This window comes from Conger conger, chromosome 2 (genome assembly GCF_963514075.1).
Source record: "Conger conger chromosome 2, fConCon1.1, whole genome shotgun sequence".
NCBI classification, from domain to species: domain Eukaryota; kingdom Metazoa; phylum Chordata; class Actinopteri; order Anguilliformes; family Congridae; genus Conger; species Conger conger.
In genome coordinates this window covers 63,059,441-63,078,667 of record NC_083761.1, presented here as the reverse complement: position 1 = coordinate 63,078,667, position 19,227 = coordinate 63,059,441, and the positions used below count along the sequence as shown (strand labels likewise).

The 19,227-nt window shown below is 40.3% G+C and overlaps 2 protein-coding genes across 2 annotated transcripts; both read right to left on the bottom strand.

Moving 5' to 3' along the window:
• Positions 1-1,330: 1,330 nt before the first annotated feature.
• On the bottom strand, positions 1,331-6,939 carry kdelr2b (KDEL endoplasmic reticulum protein retention receptor 2b). The gene is made up of 5 exons (XM_061230842.1): positions 6,631-6,939; positions 4,480-4,580; positions 3,786-3,944; positions 3,301-3,553; positions 1,331-2,738 (listed from the first exon to the last, which is right to left on the bottom strand). The coding sequence occupies exons 1-5, from the start codon at positions 6,719-6,721 to the stop codon at positions 2,704-2,706; spliced, it is 639 nt and encodes a 212-aa protein (XP_061086826.1). The 5' UTR covers positions 6,722-6,939; the 3' UTR covers positions 1,331-2,703.
• A 1,914-nt stretch (positions 6,940-8,853) lies between these two features.
• LOC133121282 (otoancorin-like) lies at positions 8,854-19,143 on the bottom strand. The gene is made up of 24 exons (XM_061230486.1): positions 19,046-19,143; positions 18,377-18,458; positions 18,025-18,153; positions 17,531-17,796; positions 17,011-17,114; positions 16,176-16,276; positions 15,719-15,858; positions 15,018-15,141; positions 14,616-14,831; positions 14,254-14,421; positions 13,960-14,100; positions 13,767-13,822; positions 13,554-13,671; positions 13,276-13,358; positions 12,649-12,784; positions 12,193-12,383; positions 11,899-11,992; positions 11,632-11,764; positions 11,054-11,241; positions 10,780-10,935; positions 10,430-10,572; positions 10,098-10,234; positions 9,581-9,678; positions 8,854-9,129 (listed from the first exon to the last, which is right to left on the bottom strand). Exons 1-24 carry the CDS (start codon positions 19,141-19,143, stop codon positions 8,854-8,856), a joined length of 3,378 nt encoding a protein of 1,125 aa, XP_061086470.1.
• Between the last annotated feature and the right edge of the window lie 84 nt (positions 19,144-19,227).

Below are 19,227 nucleotides of genomic sequence, written 5' to 3'. Positions count from 1 at the left end.
TGTATTATGTGAGGTCAGGGAATACATCACTCATGAGCCAAGAACATTTCCAAATATGTGGTTTAAATAAGGATGATTATAATGATGTGTCAAACACTTAATCATGATAGCACAGTGAAGAAAATGGTTGAACATTTTATAAACCAAACGTCTTTGTATTGCTTTTGATTTTACTCATACAAACACCAGCTAAGATTATATGCTCCATTCTCAATTCCGCTATAATCAACCTATAATAATGCTGAACAAATGCTGAAGTGCTTTTAAGTAGTGCACTTAACATATTTCAAAGCAATAATAAAACAGCATATTATTACAGAGAATCAAAAACAAAATGGAAAAGGTGGGGGTTCAGTATTCATTTCCAGGGTTGGTACACATTCTTAAGCTTTTGATATTTCCGTTTTATTGTTTTCAATTGGCCCAGACATTTTTGTTTACAACGAAGGATATCTGGTATAGGGACATTTGGAGGTTCATGGAAGAAAGCATGAAAATGCAGATAATTCAGTTTGTACACATGTATTTCTCCCTGATATTTCTTCAAGAAAATCCCTTTTTTTAAATGGTCCAAGACCACTGTGCTCAAAGAACAGAATATAAACATGGATCCTTTTAAAATGGATGTCAACTGTGACTAAATTCAGTAAAATTAACCTGTCAATCCCACATACAATTTCTGGAAACATTTCTCCTAGCTGCTGTGGAATACTTTAAGTGTTCTTGCCTTTTATCAAGAAGCACCGCATGGTCCAATAGCCATCATTAATGCCAGCGGGTCCTATCCATTGCACATAAGTGTAGGGCCCTGTTGAAAGCATTAAATGAAAGCTAAATAATATATATATTTTTATAACCTTAGAAAGGGAACTATCCCTCTAATTCAGGCCACATAATGTGACATTCCTCATTTTTCTGAATTACATTCCACCAGTTTGGTGGAATGCAATTCCACAAGTGACCAGAGAAATATGATGATGATTAATACAGAATTAGTCATTCATAAAGATACTGGATGTTACAGTAATTAATGTCCTTCTTTGTTCTGGTTAATACTGGCCACGGCACTCTGAACCACTCGAAATACATACAGAAGCATAACTACATACATTGCAATAGGTTGTAGCCAATTACAATGTATACATAATGCATGGTTTGTTCATGTAACACATAGCAAGACCACACACACACACACACACACAACTGGGTTGTACATTAAAAAAAACATTAAAAAAATAATTCAGTGGCAAACCGAGCCTGAACATGACAAGAACACACAACCAAGGCCCACAAAGGTCAATGATACTCACTGAAATAAATCAAAACTTAGTGTTTCCCATAAAATCTTTATTGGAGGTGGTATCACAGGGTCACATCATGCAAAAGCTCAGTAAAAAAAAAAAGAAAAAAAAGAAAAAAGATTTAAAACAAAAATCCCTACAGGAATGATCTGAAAGAGCACAAAGGAAGCAAACGCTTTGTATAAACTAAAGAAAAAGTAAAGGACCAAAACTACACTGAGTTTAATTTGACACAACAATGCCCAGAACATCATACATAAGATTAAAAAATAAGGTTGTGAGCCCAACAATATGCACATCGTGTAGACAATTCTATGGGCATTGTTTAATGTTTAATCTCAGCGATAAAGAATTACTGCATACGTATTTCAGGAGCTGATCTCTGGGTGATTCTTCCTCGTCGTCGTCATCTGCTGCTAAACAAGCAGCGGCACGACATTTCCTAAACCCTTCCGGCACACTCTGAAATTATGGGACTCCAGATGATAGAATAGAGGTACAGATAATGTACTATCAATAACATACTGGATACAAAGTCAAGCGATATCAAAAGGGGATAGGTTCCTTTTAGGTAATGGCATAAGGGGTCTGACTATGATAAATGAACAAAGCTATGTACAGCATGGAACTCAATCATAAAAGATAAGGCAATACTTTTTTAGATTAAGCCATCTCTTTGAGGGGGACATTAAGCCTCTACATTGAAAAGGTGCCATTTTGAGAGTTTGGGATATGTTCCCATTACATAACATTCCAGATATACACAAGCGTCAGTCCTTTAAACCAAACTGAGCAAATGAATGGAATTGGGATACATTTCTTTAGTAACTGGCCTGAACTGCAAATTTAACAAGGAATGTACAAAGAGAAATGGGTAGAGGCAAAATTAAAAATATACCAGCTTGTGTAAACTTCAAATTGTTACACTGAAAAATTCAGGAGGGTTCTGTGATGTTCTAAAACATTCCTTTAAAGATCGGGAAACGAATAGAATGTTTGGTTTTAATTTCAAACAATCAAAACATTTTTGTCAATATTTACTTAAGCAACATCCCCATGACTTGTATTGCCAAATTTTCATTACGCGATTTACAGTTTTATTTCTGTAAGCTGGACAACAACGTACAGAGTACACCAAATTTGTAGAAAACTTTTTTTTTTACTTTATACAGAGTAATAAAAAAAGGTAAGGCAAGATGCGTAAAACAGGAAACCGAAGGCTGTGGAGACCAAGGGATGGCCTCGGTTTTGTTCTAGAGCTGTTGACATTTTTTATCAGGAGATACAAAAAAACAGTAGTGGTTTCCTCTCGCACCCTGTCTCAGGCATCTTACTCTTGCTTGGTGGCAACGATGGCTTATGCCCCCCTGTGAGTCTGCCAAAATCCCCAGGTCTTGGGCACTTAGGCTGGGAGGCTCAGCTTCTTTCCTTTCAGTACTGCAGATGGACAGGGACACATAGGATTGGAGGGGTTATCAGAGATTCACATCTTAACAGCATCTTTACAGAGCTAAATTAAACCAGTACACTTCCTGAATTTTTACATGGTTAAAGATCACTATTCCGTTCTGCAATTACCTTACCAATGAAACCAAGCTGCTGAAGATGGACATAAGGATTCAACGGACTTAGTTTGTCTGTGGAACACAGCTCTGATACTAATGAACTGCTCTACAAAATGTTTTAAATATATATTAATATTCAGGTTCATATCCAATGAACTTTATTTCCAAATAGTTTGTAAAATATATTTCAATTACAATTCAACTAAAGCAACAAAACAGGTTTGTGTTAAAGCAGTTACTGATGCAATATAGGCTTTTTTTCATTCTACAGGGACCAGGCAGATCAAATGTCAATCGTGAGCTCTGGAATCATCTAATAGGGGAAGATTGATGTTGCGGCACTATGAATACATCTGTTCTGGAAAAGCCACTCTATCCGGGTACCCTTAAAACGTGAAAACCACATAGACTATGAACAACGTTTTGGCACTCACCTTTTGTTACATACAAGTAGAAGAAGTCACAATACAGGATTGTCTGAACCACACCAGCCACAATAGCGATCATGTCGAAGAAACCCTCAAAATAGAAGCGCCAGATCCAGTTAATGAGGTATAGTGCACGGTACAGGCCCAGGAAGAACAGATAATGGGTGGTGATGGTCTCAGCCTCTCCAGTCTTGCTGATCATGAAAAGCTGGGGCAAGATGGAGACAGACTCCAGATAGATGGAGAAGGTCCACAGGATCTATTTTAAAAGAATAATAGAAACAGACAAAGATATTAAGGACAGTCATTCTGTATGCTATGAAACCTGAACAATGCAATCAGACATTCTGAATTAAGACTATTCTGGGACACGTAATATATACACACAATGGGCATATTTCACAGACAGTGTGAAATGTGTAAAACAGAAGCAGTAAATAAAGAAACACAAAGATCCACTCTATTGTGATAAGTTATCCATGTAGCCTTACTTCCAGGGGAGAGAAGTCATGGTTGACCAGGAAGGCCAGCCCACCCACAGGGACGACCAGGAACTCCACTCTGAAGGTGTCATGGTTGCCATCGTACGTGGCTTTGAACTTGGCATAGATCATGTACACTGTGGCATATGAACATCCAATATAGATGACCTGCAGCACAGAGAGCAGAGCAGAGAATCAGCACACGGCATATCCATATTAAAACAGCTATTAATGTTAAGTGTTAAAAATGCTTCAGATTTGGCAACATTGTGACAGGATTTTAAGTTTATTTATACACTCTGCTAAATAAAGGTGTTAAATAGCTTCACAGTGTTGTATTTAACTAAAGTGGAAAAATATTTTGAAGAGAATTTACCCAGGGCAAAGGGTAACTGCGGCTCTAAACAACTTTGCTATCCTCTCGGTAAGCATAGAGGAGTTAGAAAAGCAAATGGAACTTAAACCAAGAGTATGTCTGCAACTTATGTTGTCAGAATCACCAAAAAACATCCCTCTTGAAACCTGCACATTGATAAATCAAGCTCTAATACAGCTTCAATAAGTTGGCACAATGGTGAAATCTACTCTAGCATTCATGCAATATGACCCTGATTAACCCAAAGTGTGTGATGCTTGGAGAAGCAGTTTGCCTGTGCAGCAGTAGAACTTTCTCCCATACTTCAAAAGGGGGGGGAGGTCTCACCTTCATGGAGGTGTTATAGAGGGAGATGAAAGAGGTGAGGAGATCCAGATAGCGAGTGGTGAACACCAAGGCAAAGAGAATCTGGCTTTTTCCAGAGATACCTGTAGGGCAAAGAAAAGAGGATATTTTCAAGAGGCCGTGTCTCTGTACATCTTATCATAAGAATGTACTTAGTTCTCTGTAACGCTAGATATCTGACCAAATTCCATGACTAGCTCATGATCCGGCCACCCAATCAGCCTTCTCAAACTGGCTGAATCAATCAGATCTCCCTTTGGCCTATTGTGTCTCTGTAACACCTTTCCATAAATAAAAACACAGTTTACCTAAGGTAGTGTACGTATGAAGCTCAACACATTTTTCAACAGCTGAATTATTAATATGCCTAGTAAATGTATGCACTCTTCATATTGTTAAATAGTCCACAGGATGCTTGTTGTCAGCAGCCATTTACAAACATCAAGAGCACCAGCAGGCCATGATCATCGTGGCTTTTATTCCCTTCAGTCAATCCGATCAAACCAAGTCCTCCACAGGGGGTAACGATATAGGCTCACCTTCAGCAGGCTTGAACAATTTTGGTCCCATCTTTACCTTTGAGTCAATAATTTAATACATATAAAATTGAATTAAACTTTTTGTTTTGAACATGTGTACCATTTCAGGCTTAAATTATCAGTATTCAATGAATAGTGCAGGTACTTTTAACTGTTGGTCTCAAGCATTCATTCACCTTGTTTTGGGGAATTACCCACATGTGAGAAAAGAAGCAGGGTTGTGGGTGGAGCTGTGCTTACTGTGTGTTGGGTGCGGTTAGCTACCCCACAGCTGACATCTCTACAAACACTGATAATAGTATGCTGTCCCAATTAAAAGCAACTTTTTTGGCATCAAATTAGCATTGCTAGGTGTCACAGGTGGCAACATGCCTCTCAAAATTTTAATTCCTCATTGTACCAGATAATTAGCGGTAATATATTAGGTAAATTATGGAATTAAAGAAAGTTAGTACGGAGAGGATTCTCAATGGAAATTCAGTAACTTGAAAGCGTTTTATTTTTACTTCCACAAAGAACAATGACGGACAGTATTCGCGGTGCAGCTTATCAATGAATATTCACGATAAATTAATGCACAATGAGAATATTTCAAGCGAGACTATTATTTAATATCGCAACGAATGAAGGCAAACATTAAAGATTCGTTCTGATAAATACCAGATTCTGATAAATTAAAATTAAATTAAAATTCACATCTCCAAGTAGTATACACAAGTATTACGCTAAATAAACGTAAACGCATTACTTTTTAAAGGCAAGTCATCTTGTACATGTATCGTGCAGTGCTACCACAAATGAAATATCCCACACTGAGCACAACGATTACATCAAACCAATCCGCCTTTCCTGACGGTCTTGCCACGTCAGAGGCCAGTGGGAAATGGATTTGCTAGCCTGTCACTTTATAACAGTAACTTAATAACACTTTGATGGTTAAGGCATTATGAACAACCATTGTAACTGGATAGGGTGTGTATCCGTGCTGAACTTCAGTAACAACACTTAAACCGGAATTAAAAATAAGTTAACTTAAATGCCAATAATAGTTCGCTGCTCCTTCAGGCATTCTAGCTAGCTAAAGTAGGTAAACTTACCTCACGCCCATGTAATCATATCAGTCAGTCGTAGTTACACGGCATATATTTGATTAAGTTGCCGGTCTAGATAACGTTAGCTAAAACAAATAGCGAGGAAGTCCTGTTGTATGTCCAATTTGCATGACATTTTGTAACCCCGAAGTTGCCTTTCTTGAGATTATCATCAATGCAGTAAATGAGTTCAGGTGATGATCTCGCCAGGATGATTATAATCTACATTCAATGAAATATTGAAGTAAATAGTTGTCTCGATACAGCTAGCACTAGACCACGGGATACTCAGACAGGTTGCGAACAAATTGACAGGCTAGCTGAGCTTTGTGCAGGCCTATTTTGTTAGGGCAGGTTAGTAGCTACCTAACGTTAGCTATGTTGTTAACCGAGTTCTAACGTTTTAGCCTTCAAGTTCTATCGGCTCTTCTCTAACTACATAGCCAACTGGATAGCAGTTAGTTATACAACTGGTAAACTATATAACAACATAATTAACTTACCGGCGCAAGACCTGGTTTTCCATATTTTGAGCAGCAGAATGATGATGGCTGCTAAATGAGAGAGATCTCCGGTAAGTCTAAAAATATTCATACTGCTGTTGAATGGAGGCCGGTACCCTCAGTGACCACAGACAAAGGCGGCTTTAAGATTTAAGAGATGAGTCTCTCTCTCTTGATTATGCTGTTGCAATTTTGTTGCGTTGTCTGTCTAACGTTACCGTAATCAGCGTTTTCTTTCAGCTGGTTGAAAATGGCGAGTAAAGCGCGACGTGGCCCGGGGACGTGGCCAAAAATATTAGCTCACAATGCAAGCTGGGAAAAGCTTGGAACCAGCAGCAAGAGCTACACTTGCCACGCCCGTTAAAGGGACGGGAAAGGAGAAAGATCCACAAAACTGTAGAACCGACCATGTTCTGAAAGTAAAATGTCTGAAGTTCTGAATCGATCATAGGCAGGATGATATAAATAATCTGGACGAAACAAAGTAACGTTACCAACGGAATTCAATTTAATGACATTACATTACATTCATTTGGGAAAATTATTGTTCATTTCAGAACACGTTTTACAGAACAGAACTCTGTGCTTGTACTAGAAAAGGTAGATAATATTAATATTCTCAAAAATATATCTTTATTTATTTATTATAAAGGGCGTTCACTGACATTTTTGGGTGGCAGAAGGCATCGGTAGCAGTGGCAGCGTGTTAAATAAATTTGTGCAGTTGTGCTAGTGTAACCATATATAACATTTCAAGGAGTGAAACAATTAATAGATACAATTAAGTAAGTGTGCCGATGCGTAAATACGATCAGTCAATAGCTCTGCTAATTCCTTTCTATTGTTATGTCTGTACAGTAACAGAACAAGCACAAACAGATTGGGTTATTCTAAAGGTCGTGGCCTCAGGGCATACTCTGGTCTCAATAATTTTTCTTGGGCGACTTAAATGGTGAGCACCACCCTCCTTTAAGTAAAGTATGACGCAATAAAACTGCGCTGCGTGTATTGTCCAATCACAACTCCAGGGGAATCTGTAGATTCTGGATGTAGGGAATCATATAAAGCCAAAGTTCTGGTTAAAACCCATTCCACCTCATACACAGTAATATAGATTAACCTACGACCTACGTTTGATTGAGCCGGAATGAATGTTAGCATTGGTTGGATGGGTAGGCTACGTATAATGGATGGATTCTCAGAAACACTCCAGTTTTCCAAATCAGGAAACAGGAGGAAAGAATAATAAGTATACTTAAACAGAATGTTGAAATGTTGGAGCAAGCAAAGAGTAGGCTACGTGGGACAGATGTTGAATTAAACAAACATAAACTTTAACGATATCCGAGTAGCTTAGCGTTCAATTCGAAATACTAACGAGAGTCACTGGACTCTTGAATAATAATGCGATAAATAAAATCATGTGATCTGAAAACTGGTACAGAATCAGAAAACAAATAAATATTCATACTCGATGACAAAAATATCCATCATTTATTTGTATCAATAGAAGGCTGGCCTTTGTCTTACAAACACATTTCTATTGACTTTTAGGGCTGCCTGGAGTGGTCAAGTGGCAGGTTTCATTGTTGTTGACACTTCCTTTATAGTACGTGTGCATTTTCTGCAATTTTGTGTATCTTTAAACATGTAGGCCTTCTCGACTCGGATATTCTCTTGGATTTGATATATGTCAGAGCCTTCTTTTTGTAAGTTTAATAAGAAATCAGGTGAATCAGGAACACTGTTTCCAGATCTTTGCTTATCAATGTGTCTCCAACTAGTCTCCTATTAAGGGAAAACCTGAACATGATTTTTGCCAGTGCCTCACAAAACCACATTTGAAACTGATTTGGATTAATTGTCAGTTAATCAGGGTGATTTTAATGGCGATATTCACTGTGTCCTTATCCCACTCATGAACTTGTACATCACAAAACAGCTACCGCATTCAGTAGGGTTACAATGATATTTGTTCAGAGTATTTAGTTATATAATTTAGTTATAATTTACATTCTCTATATTTTTCTACCATCTGGGTGAGTGGACCAGAAGAGAGGGGATTCATAGTTAGGTGTGAAGTAAATAAGTGTACTAATGTCACCTCAGCCAAAACTAAATAAGTGCGATTTTAGTATTAAATGTTATCCTATTTCTAATTATTAGAACCCTTCCCAACCCCCACTTCCCAATCTCACGATGTAATACTTTAGCTAATCTTCCTCATGTGGGGTCTGTAAGTCCTATACTGACAGATGAGAGATAAGTGATTGCCAGGGAGTGTGCTGGGGAACATAGGTGGATACCAGAGCTGGCTGTGTTGGTGCTGAGGTCGAAGGTGGCAGCAGAATGGATGTGGCTGGAGAGACCTTCCCTCAGGCCATCTCTGGCTGCTTGAAGGCCCCACAGCTGTTCTTTAGTCAGCTGGACACATTGTGATGATGTCACTGCCATTGCATTCTCTCGGCCCAAGCTCTGTAGTTGTTCCTGAGAAAACTCCTGTTTTGGAGAAATTGTAAATTGATACTCAACACTTTGGTCATGTTTCAAAATAAAAAAACCTGCTTAAGAATCAAAGAGTTGCAATGGCTTTACTTTCCCATGCTAATTACATGTACCACAGTCTAATTATTTGAAGTAGAGAAGTTGGTATTTGGAATATATTGCGTGTGATGTGATGGCTTGCAATTTCAGCATATCTTGTCATAAGTTGGGAAAAATGTGGTAATAATTCAAAAACCCAAACCTGGGGGGAGGAGGGCGGGGTCAGAATTATTTGCAATATGCTTTTTTGCACCATTCAGAGGCCCAGTGCATTGCTTGTTCAGGGGGCACAGAATTCCTGGCTACATCCCAGCTTAGATATGTTGGATTTGCATGGATATTATTGACTTCCAGTAAAGCGATATACATCATTTGAGTTCAGAGTCCTGTCTTTCACCACACTTACGCGGAAGATCTCACAGGGGATTGCAGCTATGGCCTGGGGCTGCAGATAAGGCAACATCTGTGGACTTAGGTTTCTCATCTCCTCTACACTCATGCCAGCTGTCAATCAAACATCAGTCCCTAATGTCACTGTGGTATACAACTGCAACATGACAAAAACAATACAACTATTTTCTCTTTCAGTATTAATCACTATCAACCTTTTGTTTAAATCTCTAGTCATGGTTTTATAATATATTCAAAATGAAAGGTACACAGAGCAGAGCATTCAATCAGTGGTTGGAGTTCATAATAATCAATACATTAATGTCTGTGCATGTGTGTCAATTTCCAGATAATTGAAAATAGAATCTCAAGCCTGGATGGGCAGCTGTCTGAACACTGTATATAAAGTCCCACAGTAAAATTAAGCAAACAAAGTATATATACAAATGTTGATGCTGGCATTATGATCCAGTGATATACAATGAACATAGAACTACATTGCATCAGGCACAGTAAGGTAAAATGTATTTCACCTGCCACCGTGCCCACCTCTTGTAGCACAGAGCTATTCCAGGTAGCAGTGACCCCAAAAATCTGCTCTGCTATATTCTTCAGCTCCTTCAGGACTGGCAGGGTGCAAGGCAGGGAGCCGATGCAGCCTGCTGTGGAGCTGCCAGAAAGTGGGAGATGCTTAATCACTCCAATATGACAGCCATACACATCCCCACATACACATAAAAAGCTATTGATTTAGCTTTAAATACAACAGTTGGATTAACTCATGTATATCCTGCAATGTGGCACAACAGCTCAAAGCTCATGGACTTAACACCCAACATGCAGCTCTGCCCTCTGACACACTCACCTGTAGGCTTCAGGATTGATCAGGTTGACCTGGCTGGGTTCCAGTCCACACAACAGCACCCCCAGCCCAGCCAAGTCAGACCCCCGCAGCTCTCCTAGACTGAGTTCAGAGGCTTCCAAGAAGCGATACAGCAGGCTATTCATCTGAGGTCACATACAGAATGTGAGGTTCAAACTGAGACTGAAGGAGGGGCATGCATTCTAACAGACCCACCACAACAACCAGACAGTTAGGAGTTCAAAAGAAACCATGATAGGGTCTGTCTTCTGAGGAAAATAGCAAGTAGCAGTCTGTAGGTGTTTGAGCAGCTATGTGAACTGACTAAGGTGTTCAGTGTGCATGTTCATTACCTGCTGTAGTGTCCAGCTGTTCTGCTGACTGAGAGCACTCAACGTGTCAACTGAGCTGAGGTTCAGCTCTTTAATGTCCACCTCGGTCAAGGCCAGAGCAATGGATCCCAGAGCGATCACATGATAGCTCCTCCAGGTAGACAGTGGACCCCAGGCCTGATACAGAACAAGAGAGAAGGAATGTAATTATATTAGATTTGTTTTTAACTTCAGGCTGTTAAGTTAAATTGGGAAATACCCAAGGCTGTTGAGTTAAATTGGGAAACAACCAAACCTGTTTAGCCCTGGTCTTAAGGGCCATGAGCTGAGTTAGGTTGTACCCCTGTACTGAGCCCAGAAGTTCCACTGTCTGATTGAAGGTGTCATCGCTAATGCACTGCAACTCCTTAGCAGACCAGAAGACATTGGCTTCTGACAACCTTCTGATTTCGTCAGCAGAGGGTGCTCTGACCAAATGGCAGTCTGCAGGATGTAAAAACAGATTACAGTAGTGCTGTGAAAGGCTTTTTATTTCCCTGGGCCAAAAGAGAGGATTTTCAGGCTGACATGGCTGATACAACTTGTCACCATGTGACTGTGTTGTTTTTTTTCATTCCACCAGTGTAGATCGGCATTTATCATTTGAGAAACATTGTGAGTGGTATAGGGGTGATGGCCAAATGTGTGCTGCAATATCCAAGCAAGACCTCAGAGGTAGCTTCAGAAAAGGCAAGGACAGCAAGGACAATAGCAAAATGATCTTGGTTTGCTGTACCATGGTTAGTGAATCTCTCTCTCTCTCTCTCTCTCTCTCGCCCTCTCCCTCTCCTCTCTCTCTTTCTCTCACTCACTCACTCACTCTCTTTTTCTCACCAGTCTCTGAATCTGCGTTGGTCCAGTTTTGGTGTCCAGCTCCACGTACCACCTCAAAAATGGCAGTCAGGAACTCATCTGGTAGAGGAGTCTTTCCAGCCTGCACCACTAGGGGTAAAACCTCCTCTGGATACTTTAAAATGAACAGAAGAAGAATGCTAGTAAGCCATGTAAATGGACCTTAAAACACACAATTAACTATTAATTATCTAATTATATAATTATGTAGTTCTCCACTATATAATGGGAGCTGCAAGAGAGACACACCTTATTGGCCAACACCAATATTTCCTCCCTGGAAAGCACTGTGACTAGAGGTCCCATGTCCTGAGTCAGCTCTGCACTCCAGTGCACAGGAGGCCTGAACCACCCACAGACAAAAACATATGGCAGGGTTCTCCCCAGTTTAAAGACAACATCATCAGCATGACATATCAACAGTCTTATAAAATGCTGCATTTATTTCACTTTGAAAATTACTTTCACATTTTTTACTTGGTTATGCACCCGAATGACCATTTTTCTGAGCTGATGAGCTCCATCATCTCCATTGATCCATACCCATAGAGCTGCAGGATCTTGTCCCTGACTGAGGCCCTCTGCTCCGGGGTGAGACGGGCACAGCCCCGCAGCTGCTGGAGGGCAGCAGGCACGGCAGCAGGTGAAAGTTGGGTATGGATGGCTTCAGGGGGGAAGTGACATAGCAGCGTTCCGAGGAGGTCCACATGATACTCATCCTGAATTCCCTCGCTCTGGAATAGCAGACATGATCAAAATCCAGAGGGCATGCTAGCAATGTAGCAAGGGGTGGTCATATAGTGTGCTGTGCCATACACAAATAGTCATTTCTGCTATATGAAATTCTGTGATTTAAGTGATTTACAAAACTTACAATTGCATATACAGTATTTTACAATTGCATCAGGTGCAGGTTCCTGTAAAACCTTCAGAAAGAGATTCCCAAAAATGACTGATGAAGAAAAGAACTGTAGCCTGCTGATGCTGAGAGGGACTCACCAGACATTGGAGAACCTTCCTCATAACAGCTTTGTGTTTCTCTGCATGCACAGTGAGGTGATCAAGGTCCGTGTTACTCAGTGCAAATAAAAACTGTTTGCAGGATGAGTTTGGCATGTTGTCCACATACTCCGGTCTACAAAAGAGTTGTATCAGTAATAAATGACACACAGTTTTACATGAGCAACAGCTTTTGTCAGTGGCTGGACCTGACCCATAAACTGAGCGACATCTCACGTGTCTCATTTATGTCATGGACTGTTTCAGAACATTGCAGGAGCTGAGCTGAAGTGCTACCTTAAATATAATAGCCTTACTGCACACAGATTGAATGAAAGGTGCTGCCATTGCTCTTACAAAAGTATATGTTTACATTATTGCATTCAGGCTACCCTCTGAAGGGCATGGAATCCCAAATGTAATGTTTTAAGTACATTACTTTTTTCTATTACGCTATCTTTGCATCCTTTTTATTCAATCTGTTGGAAATGTGTAACATTTACCACCAGTATACGTATCCACCATATTCACACACACGCGCACACACAAACTAAACACACACACACACACAAATACAAAAGTGAAAGGAAGATACCACAAATGCACAACTCCTTTTGGCTCACTCACGGTAGTGCCAACAGTAGGATGGAGGGGATGGTTGAGTTTGGTGTGTCCACAACATCCCAGTACCTCCAAGCCAAGCAGTTCATCTGGCACAGCATAGAGATTATCAGCACAGCACAAACTGTAGTCATGAATGTAGCCCCCCACCCCCCACCCCCGGAGGAGCTGCTCTTACAAATAAGCTGCACAGCTCACTTGATTTTTGATAGTGTGTGATAATAGTTATATAATGTGGAGGGAGTCTCATCTCAGAGTGTGAAGAGTTACACCATGCCAAGTACCTGGAAGGGAGAGAGGAGATGGAAGTTCCGTTTGAAGACAGGGAGGTTTTCAATCAGGAAGTCTTCATCCATCCTGTGTATTCTCTCACATGTCATGCCCTTCAAGAGCTGCCCATTGCTGAAAAAACAATAAAAACAGACAGGCAGACAGGCAGGGGTCACTGTTCAGCTCACAAAATTTGCCTCCAAAGTAGCAAAGACACTCTGCCTCACCTCATCAAATTAATTTCTGGAGTCCTCTTGGAGAGACAATCGTATAAAAAGATAGCCTGAGAAAAAGTAACATATAATGCAATTACACATCACAACAAATATCATTTTGATCAGCAATTGTCAGACATTTTAGACAGTACAGAGAAGTCAGACACTAGCTGTGTGCTGGTCTGATGGTCAAACAGTACAATACCTGGCTGCTGGTCAGATGTTTGTCCACCAGGGTAGCACACTCTAAACCAGGTAATTTCAGCAGGCTAGAGAGAGGCACTTCACTGAAGAGTGCCCCGTGGATCCTGCTCAGCACCCCCTGCACATCCTCTGCAGTCAGCATCTGTCACATAACTCCCCACAGTGAGCACCATTACCCCAAACAAGAGAACAGAGTATGCGCTGCTTAAAAAAACACCTCTGCAGACACTGTTTTTAGTGTGCTTAAAAGGGCCCTGTGGGAGGTGGGCATCTGCTGGAGGTGTTCAGTTTGTACCTGGCTGATGATGGCATGCTGTTGGGCAGCACTGAGGTGTGTGACGTAGCGAAGCAGCACTCCTTCTGTGGCCTGAGCCAGTTCCGTCATGTTCACACTGTAGAAGAGGTTGGCATCCAACCCAGAGATCAGAGAACCCAGCTCATTGATGTTACTGAGAGACAAAGCCTGCAGAAACAGAAATTGCGTAAACGATCCACAGACATGCTGACCACCTAACCCAGCTGAATTACTGACTATTGTATCCCATAAAAAATCATGTTATGGTTAAATATACATGGTGCATGTGTGTAGAATGCTTTGCACCTCTGTTAGGGGAAAGGGGTGATTATTAGCTCATGAGTCACAAGAATCCAGTTCACCTTGTTGGTGCCCATGTACTTGTGTACCAGTATAGTGGCCTGGCTTCTCGTCCAACCAGGGACTTGCTGGAGGACACCCATGGACCTCTGCACTGCCTGAGCTGACAGAGACTCCAGCTGGCTGGGAGTCAGACCAACCACTGCATCTGACACTGAGCCCAAAGACTCATTCAGTGTCTGGTTCTGTATCACCAGTGACAAGAGCTGAGACTTTAGCTGAGAAAGAGGGGGGAGGAGGAGAGGTCAGGGAAATGAACATTCAATGAAAAAATGGTAGTGCAAGAGAAAAGGGCAGGAGAAAGTGTTGGAGATAATTATGCAGTTTTCCAAGAAATATTCCTTCAAATCTGGTGGTCTATAGACTGTGTTCATTCAGGCCTGGCTGGCCTGCATAACCCTCACCTTCTGCACCTCTGTCTGACTCCCCCGCAACTGGTTGCATTTAATCAACTGATGCAGCAGACTGCGCGCATCACTGGCATCTAACAGCTGCACGCTGTCATAGAAACACACCAACAATCCCAATCTGAAAAGACAGAAACACAGATGCTCATACCTAGTATTTTACAGTTGATGTGTATAATGTGACCTTTTAGTGTTTCATTCAAAAAGACATCTTCCATTTGTGAAAATGAATCATACAAAAAGATTTCTTGAGTCATTGAAAGCTTAAGAATGTACTGGATTGGTTGCACAGAGCACACAGTCTTCTACTGTTTCTCTTCGCTGATCTCTCTGTGAGTTCATGGAGGCTATCTGATCATCAGTTTTAAACTAAATCACAATTACAGAATTTAGAACTTGGACATTCACACATGTTAAACACTGAGAAAAGACATGCTGTTAAAGTAAGAAATGTACTGTCTTACAATGCTGGTGAAATTTAAGATAAGACATTGATTACAGAAATAACCATTTAAGACCTTATTCATAAACAGCCATAATTTGCATTTCAATGTCTTGCTAAGGCAGCTGCATGACTCAATGGTATCTCTACAGAATGACCTTACATCCTACTGCATTATTGAGAAATGTTACATTTGTGGGTGTACTGTGCGTAGATTTCAGTCAGGGTTGGATATTATTCACTAGAAGGATCTGACCTGTAGGCAGTTGAGACGTTGGTCATGTCAAACCCTGAGGCGTTGATTCTGTGCAGGAAGGCTTTGCCGGGGCCTAATTTAATGTCGTACACAGAGTCCAGCTGCTTGGTGGCATTGTCGTAGTGAATGAAAATCTTCATCTAACAGACATGATGGAGGGGGATGGTTCATCTTCAATTGATCAAAATGTGCAGCCTCACTTAAAATGATATTTTAAAGCAATATTAATTGCAGGTGAAATAGCTTGTTCAGCAGTTACCTTACAATTGAAACATATTTCTTTTTTTTATCATAATGTTAACATATAATGGAGGTGCCACCGATATACAAATTGAGTATGTATGTCAACTGACTGTTCACTTGTGAAAAGCAATGAGAAAATTAAACATTTAATTTCTTAATGGCTAACTTCCATATTCTCGAGATCTCCCACAGTACAAACCCAAAGGCTGCTCACCTCACTGAGGCTGACCCTGTGAATGGTTGGCACAGTTAGGTGAACCATGTACCTGCCCAGGAACCACAGGTTCTCAGCAGTCATCCAGGCATTGGGGCTATCTGGGGTAGGAATGAGCATGAAGATTATTAAACTCAAATGATTCTTAAATGGCAGTCCCTGCTTGTCCATGTCCCTTCCCTTATTCTCAGAGATCAGATTGATCATCACTACAACTTCTACTCTCAGTGTCTGACGTGTGTCTAAATCTATCGATGTGTTGTTTATATTGTTATTGTATATTTTTTGTAATATGTTCTTACATACAGGTATATTCCTGTTCTTGAACACAGTGTGGGTGGCGGTATAGAATAATGGTTAGGGAAGTGGGCTGGCAACCAGCTAGGTTCCCAGGTGGGGCAATGCCATTGTACTCTTGAGCCCAGTAACTAACCTGAATTACAATATAAAGGGATTGTGCGTAAAGACCATAATCTGTGTAAGTCACTCCGGATAAGAGTGTCTGTTAAATGCTTAAAATGCTAATGTACAGTAACACAATGTGCTTCCCCGTTACAGCCTGGGTATTATGTGTTGTTGTTATGCAGTTGTCCTGTCCCAGACAAATGTTCTTTCACTTACATAACCACACAAGCCATTTAAGCACTGTACAACAATGTGTACATAGACAGCAGCTTTGCCATTATGAAAAGCAGAATAAAGAGGCTGGGAATATTGCAGGTAGAGTGTAACCAAATTTAGTCAAATTTGGTTTACCACACCCATATTAAAATCCAAAAACAAGACAAACGTAGTTTATGTTTAAATAAAGAGAGGAGAAATTTTATCAGATTACGGCTGGATTTAGAGGTCCTCTGCAGTCCCTGAGTGATCCACTTATAGATGGCCTTCTGTGTGGTCACAGAGAACATGTCATACAAGTCCTTAAACACCGCTGTGCTGTATAAGAAATAAGCAAAATGACAGTTAACTGGTTACTCAGCTGAAAGGCATTGCAGAGGTACAGTACCGCTTTTGTTGACTTGTGGATAGTGGTGCGCCTAAATCTGGTGCACCTTGAAATTGGAATCTTATGTTTTAAATCGGAGGGGCATGTACAGTATACAGCGTTTAACATTTCAATCAGTTCCCCACCTTCATTGGTTACATTCATTAGTTGTATGCTTCAACATACAATTAACATGATTTATTGTTCACAAAAATTGCTCAAACTGAATGAATCAGGGGTATTCAAGTAATTAAGAAGAAGAAAGAAGAACAAATTAATTAAGAAGAAATTAGGAAAATAATGTGTTGAACCAAAGACCCCAGTTATAGAATATATTTTCATAAGCAATAAACCTTTGCACACTTACAGGTTTCGGAAAGTGTCATCAGAGATATCCACTGGCAAGTCTGAGATAAAATCCTCTTCAACAAACTCTCCGCCTGATAGGCCAAGCAAGGTGCCCATCAAGTCAACGCAGAACCCTTCCCTGAGTGCCAACACACATTTTTCTCTGGACACAGCAAACAGGGAGCGATTGCCACCAGGGCTGTCTTCCAGTGAAGTCTTCATCACATCAAAGTCTATGTTTATCAGCATAGTCTGGAAGAAAATGTCTATGCTTATCAGTATGGCCTGATGCACAAATTCACAGAAAAGCCCATGTTAATCAATATAGTCTGAAAAATCAGAAGAATCTAGAACAATCCTGAACACACCTTTACGAATGCTTCAATGTAGTGTAATTACTTGTATGTTCTCAGTGTCTCTACTACACTCCTTCTTTGATTGTTAACTCCAGTCAATTTCATATTGTTTGTGGGCATACTACACAGGGAGTCTGGTGAAGAATGAAATGCTGACCTGCTCCTTTCTCCCAGTGAAAAGCAGGTGCAACACGGTAGTAAACTGCAGGATGTCCAGAGAGCTGATCTCAGAGACGAGAAACTGGGGATCATCAATCAGGGACCTTTGATAATCCCCCAGGATGGTCTGGGGGTAACACAATGAGAAACCTATTTTGAGCACACACAGGGTTTCAGCACTACACATACCCATTCTAAAAGTGCAGTGATACTAAGCAAATATACAGTATAGTAACATGACTGATATAGTGCTGTACAACTGTGCATAGAATATTTACAAATGGTAAAATTGAGCAATTTCTTCCCTATAGAGTAGGCAGTGTGTATTGTTGGTGTATTGACTGCCTTACTGTGATTCTCTCCATACTGAAAGAGGTGTTTCTGTGCAACAGGTACCTCAGGGCCTCCAGTGGGTTCCAGGGCTGCTGTGTACTGAGAGACCAAATCCAAAGCTTACAAAGAGAATCAGAATAAAGCGCACAAGTATAGTATTTCAACAACACACCGGTATTGGCTTGAAATTATAAGGAATAGCAAAATTGCACAATTACAGCTAACTAACACATCCTGTTTAATTGCATCTTTAACAAACTTCAAGGATAGAGATTTACTTTACCTTGCAAATATGTATGCATTGGCAAGAGCTGAAAATTTAAAGAAAACAATAGTTTCAATGATATCTGTGAATATGTAAAAAATAAATGGCTAAATCCTTATCCATGCTTGTAAACAAAAATTAAAATGAAAAACTTACCATGAAGGTATTTCTTGGACAAAAATTCATCCTAAAATACATATACATTTTTATTTTTTTCTAGATCCATTTCACAACATTTTAACAAACTAAAGAGCTGAAAGTAAATTTTTCAAACAAGACCTACCAGTGCTTTTTTCATCAATGGTGGCAAGTCTTTAAAAACAATAAACACAGAAAAATTGAAACACAAAAAACATACTGTTGAATACTGTTATTAATGCCTGTAACATTTAGTGTAATATTTTATTGCAGTGATGGTTACTGTGTCTCACCAGGCTGGTGTACTCTGTATTGTGGGTCCAAGGATGGCCCAAGACTTGGGAGGAACAGGAGCACCAGGAGCAGCAGAGTCTCAGTCATCCCCCACCATCTGACCCTACCTGTTAAATACTGATCCAAGAAGAGCCACACTATCTCAGCCATTACCCACCATTTGATCCCTTT